Source organism: Ptychodera flava, unplaced genomic scaffold (genome assembly GCF_041260155.1).
Source record: "Ptychodera flava strain L36383 unplaced genomic scaffold, AS_Pfla_20210202 Scaffold_28__1_contigs__length_4768798_pilon, whole genome shotgun sequence".
Lineage (NCBI taxonomy): Eukaryota > Metazoa > Hemichordata > Enteropneusta > Ptychoderidae > Ptychodera > Ptychodera flava.
Genome location: NW_027248350.1, coordinates 3,390,774 through 3,403,273, shown reverse-complemented (window position 1 = coordinate 3,403,273; position 12,500 = coordinate 3,390,774). Strand labels below are relative to the sequence as shown.

Sequence of the window (12,500 nt, the reverse complement as noted above, 5' to 3'; positions counted from 1 at the left end):
AACAGTATATGAACCAGGCAGTACTGGCTTATTTGTAGGAAATGTACCCTGAAGAATGATGAATAAAAAATCAATGCTGAATATGTTTTGTCATCGGAATGTTCACATACGGCCATTTTCTTCCAGGCCAAGGAATTTCAATCGCGAAAGTTTTTTGTTGTTTTGTTGGCCCATCCCGATGACTCTATTTGCAACGACAAACAACAAAGTAAGTCTTCTGTTAATGACAGCAAAGCCACCGATGGAAACTATCAACCCGGTAATGTAAATCAATTATAAGTAAATCGTCGAAATGTTATCCCTAATTCATGTATTATACGAAAAGTGTTGATTTTGCGACCGGAAACTATCACAAATTTGCTCTCTATTGCAAAGCTATTAACTATTTGCTAAAGAACATTGAGAACAGTGTAAATATCTATTATACTTTTTTATACCACTTGAGTCCTCATCAGTAGCATCTAATGGCGTAAATTCTATTTTTGACAAATTGAAGGCAACTGAAAATAAAACTTTAAGACGCACTCAAGTTACAATATTATGTATACCCGCAATTTTTGTAGTTTCGTGAGCCTTTTCCAAGCTGAAATAAACACCAAGCTGTCAATGTGCAACCTCAATATATTGAGAAAGCATAGAATAAAGAATAACCTCTAATTGAGAATTCTGATGTTCGATATGCATTAACGGTTCATATATTATAAGCTCTTCATTTTCCGCCCTTTCTCATCTAAATTGTAGCCGCTAAAATTAACATTGTCACTCATGCATGTTTTCTGTTTTGCATAGCGAGTTCAACGTCTTCAGATGACGAGGCCAGATTGAAAAATATGACACTAGAAATTATACCCACAAAACCATGTGAGTAAGTTAACATATTTATAATTACCTCTCCGTCACCTAATGTAATGGCACTCTATAGGCAGCATATCTGACATTAAATAAATGGTGACAAGCACAATTTTTATAATATTAACGTTTAACTGTAAATATAAACCTGATAAACTTGGGCCTTTTAACTCTGAAGTTACAATTAAGGTTCCAAGACAAGAAACTGATCCAACAATTCTCTGATGATTAGTGAGCACAGAAAGCCGTAAATTATACATTTTCTGAAAGCCTATACGTAGGGAAACATTTTAGTAACCACAGTGTCACAATACCTCAAAATATGTGACTCAAACTTGCTGGAATGCAAGCTGCTACAACGCTCGTCCAAAGAGTGTCTCAGATTTTTTCTATCTTGCTTAGTGTTTTTGGAACACAATTGCATGAAATCACCTAGGGTTAAACTCACCGCTTTAGAAGTTTTTCTGCATAAAAATTGTTTCAGAAGGCTTAAAAAATTCTGAGAACACTTTGGAAGATCCTTAAAACAGATTGCACTTGTATAAATTTCAGCCACATATCTCAAAGCGTTGAAACAAAACATAGGGAAAACCAATTTTTGAAAGGTTATGCAAATTACCTGTCACGTGAAAGTAAGGTTAGCAATGGTAACACTATGATAGCCAAAATGTTACATGTATCTAGGCTTTCCAAAAATGTATAATTTACGGGGATTCTGAACTTATAAATCACCAGAGAATTGTTAGAGTAAAAAGGTCAATTTCTTGTCTTGGAACCTTAAATTGTAATCTGTGTTTTTGACACAGATTTGTTCTGTACACTCGCCACACTGCTCATTCCAGTGTCCAGACGCTATCAGACGTAGAATGTCTCGTGAGTCTCTATCAGCCTATCTGCTTCTTCTCTGCACACGGCACACAGCCTCAGTCATCCTTTGTTCGTGCCACGTTTCATTCATTAATTTTTCATTGTTCGCTCTGTGCAGACTGCCGTCAATTACTCACTTTTGCTGCTTATTCACACCTTCAAGTCGACGACCAGTGGCATTTTTCCGTGCGTACATTACTGAACACACATGCCAGTCAATAACCTTAAATCAATAATCTATTTTGACACATATTTTATGTCATGATAAAGAGAGAATAATCGAAAGTCCCATGGTATTGATAAGTGCCCTGATTTATGTACAAGGCGAAACATGCCGCATTCAAGTTTTAATTAAATTTTGGTTATGTGCATCACTCTTTCATTTAAACTAGCAAAGACAGCAGTTAAAAATATTACGCCAGTAAATATTATTATTAGGGACTGGACATAAATTACAGGGGGGGGTGGGCCGGTGTTTTCGAAAAAACCGCTGCGTAAAAAATAGTGACCCTTCAAAAGTTCATGCACAAAAATTAGTGACCCTCCCCCTTATCCGTGCATGAAAATAAGTGACCCTCCCCTGTTACTCAATACCCCCCCCCCCAAAAAAAACCCGCAAGGTGTTAAAGACTCCCTTCTGACTTGCTATACTTTTTTAAGTCGCCCTCCCGAAAGGAAGGCAAAATGTGGCCGATATAACGCGTTGTCCAAAAAATATCAAATTATATGTGTGTTATTCATGCAAATGTACTTTGCTTGAAGTGGCGGTAAAAAGTGCATGCCTGTACAAAAAATGTAATTTTTAGATTTTATCGAAAATGTTGATTCACTATGTAGTCGACTATAAGAAAACAACGAACGAGTATTTTCCAGTATAAAACTAGCTATATCTGTTCATATACAGATGTTTAATAACTGATATAGATATACTTAATCAGCATGGGTTGTTTATAAGTGCACATGTGAACAAGATATTTGATTTTGGAATTTCTGTCAAAATGTTGATCCACTATACATGGGAGTCTATGACAAAACTATACATGGGAGTCTATGACAAAACTATCAAAAAATTTTCAGAATTAAAAATTTGCACTATTTGTGCATATATGGACCGTGAATAATTGGCATAATTGTGCTTGATTAGAAGAGGGTGGTAAAATGTGCATCTGTGTACGATAACTTTGTTTTTGGAATTTCGCATAAAATGTTGATCCACTATACATGGAGTCTATGACAAAACTGTAAAAAAAAATTTTCAGAATTAAAAATATGCACTACTTGTGTATATATGACCCTGAATAACTGACATAATTGTGCTTGATTAGAAGAGGGTGGTAACACGTGCATCTGTGTACAATAACTTTGTTTTTGGAATTTCGCATGAAATGTGGATCCATTATACATTGTAGTCTATGAAGAAACTATGAATAATTTTTTTTAAATACAAAACTTGGCAAATCTGTGTATTTATGTATGCTTGATTATTGATATTTATGTTCTTGATTAGACTAGAGTGATTACAAGTCCATGTGTGTGCAAGAAATTTGATTTTGGAATTTCACCGAAATGTTGATTCACTATACATGGCAGTCTAATGTGAAACCCTATGAATAATTTTTTTCCAATACAAAAATAGGTAAATCTGTGCATTTATGTACACTCAATTATTGGTACTAATGTTCATGATTAGACTAGAGTGGTTTCAAGTCAATGGTTGTGCAAGAAATTTGATTTTGGCATATCACTTAAATGTCGATTTACTATACATGGCAGTCTATGATGAAACTATGAATAATTTTTTTCCAATACAAAAATAGGAAAATCTGTGCATTTATGTACACTTGATTATTGGTATTAATGTTCATGATTAGACGAGTAGTTTCAAGTCAATGGGTGTGCAAGAAATTTGATTTTGGAATTTCACTGAAATGTCCATTCACTATACATGGCAGTCTATGATGAAACTATGAATATTTTTTTTCCAATACAAAAATAGGAAAATCTGTGCATTTATGTACACTTGATTATTGGTATTAATGTTCATGATTAGACTAGAGTAGTTTCAAGTCAATGGGTGTGCAAGAAATTTGATTTTGGAATTTCACTGAAATGTCCATTCACTATACATGGCAGTCTATGATGAAACTATGAATAATTTTTTTCCAATACAAAACTTGGTAAACCTGTACATTTATGTACACCTAATTATTAGTATTAATATTCATGATTAGACTAGAGTGGTTTCAAGTCCATGGTTGTGCAAGAAATTTGATTTTGGAATTTCACCAAAATGTTGATTCACTATACATTGTAGGCTATGAGGAAACTACAAATAACTCATAGTTAATCTGATCCTAAATTGTTATTCAAAAGTTGTTCGACCTGAAGCTTCCAGTTGTTATTGATGACACTATGCACTATTCTGAACAGTTTGTATTCTGTCAATGTCCTCAAAAAATTAAAAAATGTACATACATCAACATGAACGTTTGACACCGACCTATACCCAATGTATTGTCAATGGGAGAATGATGTCAAATAAGTAATCTCCCAAATTGTTATTGAAAGAGTCATTATAGGGGACAGTTATGCACAATAGTGTTGAATAAGTAGAAATCATGACAACTTAAATCAATGTGGCTGCTTGGATCATCAATACATTGTTTATTATACCTGAAATTTGCGCCCGAAGGGCGCGCCGAAAATGGTAATGGCAGAAAATGAAAGTGCCAGGAGGTATTTTTTCTTTTTTCAGTATTCCATAACGTGCACATGCAATTTCAGCTTTTATGCATGAAAAAAGGTGACCCTCCCCCATAGGCTTGCACAAAATTTTATGACCCTTCAAAAATGCTTGCGCGAAAAATGGCGACCCACCCCCAAAAAACACCGGCCCACACCCCCCTGTAATTTGTGTCCAGTAAATATTATTATTTTGTGCATATCTTTTGCTCTGAGACCTTGTACTTGAAACAACTGTCTTACATAACCTCAGAGGGCAGAAAATGATTTGCTTAGGTGTCTCCTCTGTCTACATCAAATTTAAAGTATTTATCTATAATTGAAAAAGTACTTTGTTTTGCAGGTAGCGTGTATTGGACTGGCACCATGGTAATGACGTCTGTTTTCTTATGTTTTTATATCGCCTTCCTGGTCTATGCTTGCGTACAGTGCCGGTAAAAATTTTTTTTTGAACAATCTACATTTCTTTCAGTTTAAGGGTCTACCTTTTTATGGAGCAACAGCTGACTCGTATCGATTTCGATGATTTTCGATAGCACTCTTGCAATTCGCATAAGTTGGCATGGGACAGAAATAACTAAAGCAGTAAGGCTCTTACGTCAATCAGTGTTGGGACAAATGCAAAACGACGACTTGAATTAAGTTAATTGATAGATATCACTTTTATAAGTCTTTGTAAGTTAAACGCGAAATTATTTTCTAATCATAATTTTATTTATATTGTTGCTCTAACGTTACCTATTCAGCCTAAGGGAAGACACCGAAGGTAAGTGCAACACTACACACTCTTGAAGTAAATTTGAGCAATCAATGATCACTCTCCTCTAGGTTGTACGTGATTGTGAAATATTTTTGACAGGTGATATGTAAAAGGCTTTTAGAAAGCGCGGTATTTATTTCATATATATACTTTTAAATTTCCATGAGGTATAACACACCAGTTTTTTTACATGTTGAGTCAAGCACAAATTTCCGTTTGCACGAAAACAAAGTCGGCAAAGTATTTTGTATCGGCACAAGCTATCAAATCCACATGTACTGATTTCGGTATATCCCATGGCTAGATTGATCAAGAGCTCTGATTGTAAAATAATTGCAAATAATGAACTAAAAACTCTGAAGAGTTTTTTTTCTCATAGAAGACACAATATCTGCTGACATCGACAGTGGTTTAATTAAGAATTTAACAACGAAATGTTTACTGTTATTCTTAACTTTTTCGACGTAAATTCTATACCGAACGGTGTCATCTATATTGTATTCAGGTGATGGTGACAATAATGATAATAGCGATGACAAGGCAAAGGTATGGCATCTGTTCAATTTTATTCATGGTGACATTATTTGCAATAACGTCTGTAAAATGTGACATTTTATGACAAATGATAACATTTTTCACTGTACTGTATATAAATATGTGGTTATCTTCAAGATGACATAGCACTATGACTAAAATTGTTTGTATCAGTGCAGTTTCCGTTTAGCAGAATCTGTAATTCATGATCTTTGAGACGTGCAACATTTCTGCGAATAATATGGAAGTTTGCCCATTACTTCATTATATTTTATTTTTCAAACTGCATCTACGTGTTTCCGCAATGAAGGACTACATTTTGTATTCATGGAACATCATACCAATTGCTGTGTTCTACGCATTGCCTGTGATGCAACTCGTCTTCTCCTATCAGGTCGTAAGTAACAGGTTCTTTTTACCTTTGTAAGTGGATCATGAATGTTGTTATCCCTTTAAGTGCAAAGTCAATATTTGTCACCTTTATAAAATACAGCCAAGTCATTTTTTGCAGATTTTCCCAAAAATTGTGATAAAAAACTGTCGCCATCGAAAAGTCCAAAATAAATAATATAATGGCAGAAATATTTCATAATTAAAACTGCAAGCAGCTTCCAGGGCCCAAGCACTTGCAAACACTGGCAAAGCGTACCAGAATGATACTTCATAACCTAATTATGATTTTAAATGCTTCATTCCATCAAATATAAAGGATGTAGCATTGATTTATTGATTTATAGGCATATTCGTGAAATCAAGCTCACGGTCATCAGGGTCACTTGGTATTTAGGCAAAGAAAGTCTTTTTTATTATATTCATCCGTATATAGCAAAAATGATACCTCCAGCTCTATTTGCTAGTCCGCAATTAGCTCTGCACATAATTAAAGACGTACAAGATGTGGCGCCCTAAGGTCCCCCCTGTTATACCGAATATCAAGTGTGTGAACACGTAGGGACTGATTTTTAGGCATATATGCATATTCGAGGTCAAAGGTTATCGACGTCACACGTCACATCATTTCAAAAACCTTCTTCCTTAGTTATACCTGTGTACCAAAATCAGAACGCTAGAGCTATTGGTTAATCGAGAATTATATATGCGCAGAATAAAGAGGTACAGAAAGTGGGCAGCTATGTGACATTTTGTCAAGCATTTTTCCCATACGTTATGCTATATACCAAAAACCAGACCTCTAGGTCTATTTGCTTGCTCAGATTTAGATATGGAAGTGACAGGTCAAACGCTCTTTTGCCAAAAAACTTTCTTCAGATACATATCCTTGCATTCCGAAAATCAGGCATTTAGCTCTTTTGGCAAGCCAAGAATTATATATGTGGATCATTAATGAGGCACAGGAATTTGTTGCCATAGTTATCCCTTTATACCAAAAACCTGACCTCTAGTTCTACTGTTTGTGCATAATTAACGAGGTACAGGAAGTAGCTGATCATTTGATTTCTTTGTCAAAAAATGTGTTCCCACACGTATGCCTGTATACCATAGACATCTAACCCCATTGGCAAGCCCAGAAATAGATATGTGCATACTTGACGAGGTATATTATGATGTAAGGGCAAAGGTCAACAGCTATATGAAATTTAGAAGTACAATTTGGTCGATTATTAAAAAGTTGGTGGAATTTAGCGTTTAGTTTTGGTGGGAAAATTAAAAACAGTACTAAAACTGCAAGCAGCTTAATGGGCCCCAAGCACGGTAACCACTGGCAAAGGTACCAGAATGATAATCAATTGCTCCCTAATACTGTTACGTGCTTCATCCAATCAAATTTAAAGGATGTAGCACTTTTGGTGGTCATTGATGTATGGGCATAATTGTGAAATCAAAATCAATCTGACAAAAAAAGTTCCTAAATTTATTTATGTACGCCAAAATTTAGACCTCTTGCCAAGATTTAGATATGTGCATATTTAGTGAGGTACATGATGTGGTGCCTTTAGTTGGTTCATCTCATCAAAGATAGAGGCAGTATCATTTGTGTTTATTGACGTATAGGCGTGTTTTTGAAATCGAGGTCAAAGATCATCTGGGTCACATGACATTTTTAACAACGTGTTGTCACCATAATTATCCCTATGTACCAAAACTCTTACCGCTGGCTGTATTGGCTAGCCCAGAATAAGAAATGCGCACAATTAATGAGGTACATAATGTGGTGCCATAAGCTCAACAATTATACCGAATATAAATGATGTAGCACTTTTTGTTACTGAATTATGGGAAAATATACATATTTGAGATCAAAGGTCATCGAAATCTCGTTTTATATATTTTGAGTCCACACTGCCTATAAACGTGCTGATACAAGTCTAAAACATTTTGTGTGGTAACTTACCTCCAGGGCACCAAAAATTTAATTTTTGGGTAAAAAACGTCCGAATCGACAAAATTCATGAAAGAAAATTGCCTGAAAAAAGATCCGTCGGTCATTTTATGTATAGAGGGCGTTCTTCATTTGAAGTGACTTTGCATTGAAATATACAATTAAGGATGGCGGGAGTGTAAACCATGAGCAGTCAGGGTTATGTCCATATCGAGAAAAGTTGGAAAGAGCTCATGGCGTATCGTATATGTTATGAAGGTTAAGACAAGAACCAATCACCTACTGTATATGTAATGAGGATTAAAGGTTACGTGGGTTCGCTTCGAAATGTTATGCTGAGATGGCGATCCGACCTGACAGATCGAGTGAAACTGTTGGCTATCCGGGGGTGTCTCAGCCAGAGTTGATTTGCGACAATCTCCGGTGTTAAAAATCGCAAGGATTTCTTCAGGAATAGTTTTCTGAGTTTATTTCCCCTTGATCATGTTCGACTTATCGGACTTTTTCATTATCTTTTCCAGCTTTTGGTTAACTTCTCAGCGATTGATCTGGCGCGTGTTTTCGTGAGCTAAGTGTCAATCGTACCGGGAAATGCATGGTGGTTAAAAAAATCCGATGACCGAAAAGATCAGTTGATCCATCGTTGCAAAGCTTGAAACATTGTCCATACTACATGGCAAGGTTAAATTGACATCTGACCAAAAATAAGCGATATTTGGTGACAAATAGCTTGCTGTATATTTACAAGGGTCAAATCCTGATTTCTAGGAGCGACATCTGGCCAGAAAAAAACATCCAAACAAATAATTTTCGTTGTACTAACCACTTGTGTCGGTTAAAATATCACTGTAATGTCTACATCTAAAAACTACTGTGTGCTAAAAATAAAGGGTGAAATCTAACCGAAAAGTTCCGAACTCGTTGCAATCTACAGGCCGAGGTTTACATGGTTAATTATTCATGACGTTGGCGACTGAGGTTCGCTGATTGGTCAATCGTACTATCCTCCAGAACACGATTGGAACTAAATTGGGATAATTGGATTGGCAGAATTTCTCAAGAATTTTAGAAATTTCTCTAATTTTACACCATATTTGTTTACCATCTTTAAAATTTTATACACAATTTACAATGCTGTTGAAATCTTATGAGTAAGATTCAGTGCTTGATAGCATCTAATACAATATTGTTCAAAACATATGAACAATATTCACATTTGAATGAAAATATGAGAGTTTGTCTATAGTTTCTTCATTACTGAAACACTGTTAATAATGTCAGTTTGTCATTTTTTTCCGCGACCAATATATGAAGCTTTTCGATTGATTTACAGATAAGTCAGTCAGGTTCATTTAAAATGTTCCCTGGCTCAATTTAATGTTTATGAAGCCTTAAATTCATGAATAAGTCAGGGGCATTTCGAAAGTTCCCTGACTCAAAATTAGTCAATTAGAGAAATTTTAAGCATTTTGTCTCGTTTCTTCAGTACATTTACACAAAAATAAACTTATTTTCATAAAAATGAATCCGATGAAAGAGGTATGCAATAATCGTTGTGTTTTCGTTGTTTTGTCCGATGAGAACAGTATTTCAAATTTTACACTATTCTATCATTTTGTAAAATTTCAGCTGTAAAAATTTCGATTTCGTTACATTTTCCTAATAATTACTCTCATCCAATTTTCCCAAATTAGTTCCAATCGTGTTCCAGATAGAAGACATAACCGGGACTGATCAGTACTTGTGCACATGACCCTTTCAATTCAGTAGGTCATGTGACCTGGCTGCCATCTTTGATTGAAATCTTGTCTTCACCATAATTTGCATAAAATTTGACTTATTAAAAAGCTGTAATTTTTTTTATGTAACATCACCGAAACGCAATTTCAAAATGTCAAGGTCATTGACTGTCTTTTTTGAGAAGAAGGTTGTAAGTAATTTATTTCATGTTTTTCCATAACTAATTGTTTATGCTTGGGCTTCCGGTTTGGTTCCTGGTTTATATGAGTCAGTACGAGACCAACTACTTTTTGAAAATTTTGTGATGACCTTGGATGACCTTTGACATACTTTCGTGTAACAAAGCTTCCCATTTAGAAGACCGTAGCAGCAAATGACTTGCATTTTGCACATAGGTAAAACTCGAAAACCATACATGTATTTTTTCATTTGTTACAATACGGACTGGTCACATGACCAAGGGGCATGCTTTGATTAAATCATCGAAATCAATCTCATTTGTATAAAAAATAAATCAGTCAAAATTCATTTAACAGTATTTACTGTAGACCATAGGGCAAGGTTCCTTCATGCGAATTTCAAGGTCACAGGCCATGCCAATCTTAAAGACAAAATTTTTAGAGTATTTTTTTTCATATTTCAATGACCTTTGACATGTCCTGTACCTGTTTAGCTAACCTCTGACCATATTTCATATTCAGTATGATAGGGACCTTGTGGCGTCACATCCTGAACCTCATTAATTATGTGCATATCTAATTCCTAGCTAACAATAGAGTAGAGGTCCGATTATTGGTAAACATGAATACCTATGTGAGGAAAGTTTTTGGACAAGTGTCACGTGACCTTAATTATCTTTGACCTCAGCTACGCACTTCAACACCTAACAGCATCAGAGGGTTTTGGATTATCACTCCCGTACCCTTTGCAAGTGTTTGCATGTGCTTTGACCATGCACGTGAAGTTATTTTCAACTTTAATTAAAATTATGTTCATAACCGTATTTCTTTTGATATTTCAATGTTCTAATTAGATGCACAACAATACTGGTAATGAAGACAAATGTTACTACAACTTTATGTGTGCGAATTCATTTGGTCAGCTGAGGTGAGTTCAGAAGCTACGGAATCTTGGCGACGCTAAGGGTTGGGATTTGGCCGAGCAGTTTTGACTGCGATGTCTTCACTAGGTGAATAGGTGCCGTACATTATGGGTTCGAACGAATTATATATGTGTCTCACACATTATAGCAACAATATTACTTATTAGAATACGAGATTTGGCCGATATCTCGACATATTCATGTGGCAATTATATAATTTATATATCTTCAAATAACGAACCACTCTATATCTCAAAGGGATTTAAATACAAGTATAAGTACTTTATCACTTCTTAAAATGAAGGGTTTAAAGATGACTATTAAAAGACCCATAAGATCATCCAAGACATCGAGCGCCTAACGTATGGGGATTTAGTATAATTAGGCAGGTCTTGTAACAAGCTATCCTGCTGACAATTGAAGGGGTAATGAAACAGCAGGGTTACCTAAGAAATTATAGCTTAGATATGAAAACTGAAGTCGTAATGCTGTTGTTCAGGTCAATTTCCTGTAGGTTGTGACAGGCAAAAGGTAGTTGATGGAGGACAGTCGAGAAGTTCTGTCATCATCAAGGTAGCTCAGACTATGTTTGATGAGATAGGCCGACTGCTTTGGGAATTTCACTTCATTTCTGCAAATTTAGTGCGATTGCACTTGATTGACATACTGCATCCATGATCAGTTGGGGTTTGAATGCGCTTCATGACAGATACTCGGAAAAAAACAAACTTATGCAATTCTTCTCTGATATCCAACTTATTGAGGCGTACTTAAAAGCAAGTGCCCTTGTGTAAAAACACTTCTCGCCGTCTCAGTTTTTCGAAAATCAAACATTTGATTGCTTTTCCTAGGGTTAACACAGCGCGCCATTTTAATTTCAAATATCTTTAAATCGATATCTTGTAAAATCGGTACTTCGTCCCTCTAGAACCAAAATTTACATGGTGACTCGCAACTTTTATTCTTGATTTTTAAAGAAAATGGTTGAAATATTCCTTGAACAAAGTTTGAGCGCAGGTTTAAATCTTTCACTCCCGAGGCGTATACTACCTTAAGTTCGTATGTTTGTTTATTCAGTCTTCGATACTATCCGAGAAATCTATGTTTCATTTTTGGTTGAAATTTGCACGATGTTATGCTAAATTCATTTGCAAGATGTTATGCTAAATTTATTTGCAAATCATGGTATGTCTCAGTGCTGCCACAACGCTCTCAGTACACAACAAAATTTGTGAAAGCAATTGTTCATTTTTGAAATATGTCGAACAATCAATTATCAGAGTAGCAGATTGTTAAATATATTTCATTCTGCCATCAGAGATCACGAGTTGCATCGGCAGAAAGCTTTGAAATTGCACAAGTTTTAAACAACTAAGATGAAAATTAGCGAAAAAGTAAAAACTGACAATTGTCCCCTTTTGCAAGAAGTTTAAAATTAAAATCTACACAAAATCTACAATATATTCATTTGAATTGAATATCTTCCTCTGTAACGAAGTGCTGAAGCTTCAAAGAACACTATGGCCACTGACACTTGGAGTTACTGCACAAATTTGGCAGTAGAC

At 35.3% G+C, this 12,500-nt stretch overlaps 2 protein-coding genes across 2 annotated transcripts in view; both read left to right on the top strand.

Moving 5' to 3' along the window:
- The window catches only part of LOC139127080 (SID1 transmembrane family member 1-like), a 12,927-nt gene extending 7,906 nt beyond the window's left edge, over positions 1 to 5,021 (top strand). The window contains exons 5-7 of the mRNA XM_070693001.1: positions 127 to 259; positions 790 to 861; positions 4,802 to 5,021. Of these exons, the coding sequence (XP_070549102.1) occupies positions 127 to 259; positions 790 to 861; positions 4,802 to 4,896 (300 nt within the window). The 3' untranslated portion in view covers positions 4,897 to 5,021. The remainder of the gene's footprint in view (positions 1 to 126; positions 260 to 789; positions 862 to 4,801) is intronic.
- A 1,035-nt stretch (positions 5,022 to 6,056) lies between these two features.
- LOC139126967 (SID1 transmembrane family member 1-like) overlaps positions 6,057 to 12,500 on the top strand; it is a 24,962-nt gene continuing 18,518 nt past the window's right edge. Inside the window, exons 1-2 of the mRNA XM_070692885.1 lie at positions 6,057 to 6,149; positions 10,867 to 10,940. Coding sequence (XP_070548986.1) covers positions 6,057 to 6,149; positions 10,867 to 10,940 — 167 coding nt within the window. The remainder of the gene's footprint in view (positions 6,150 to 10,866; positions 10,941 to 12,500) is intronic.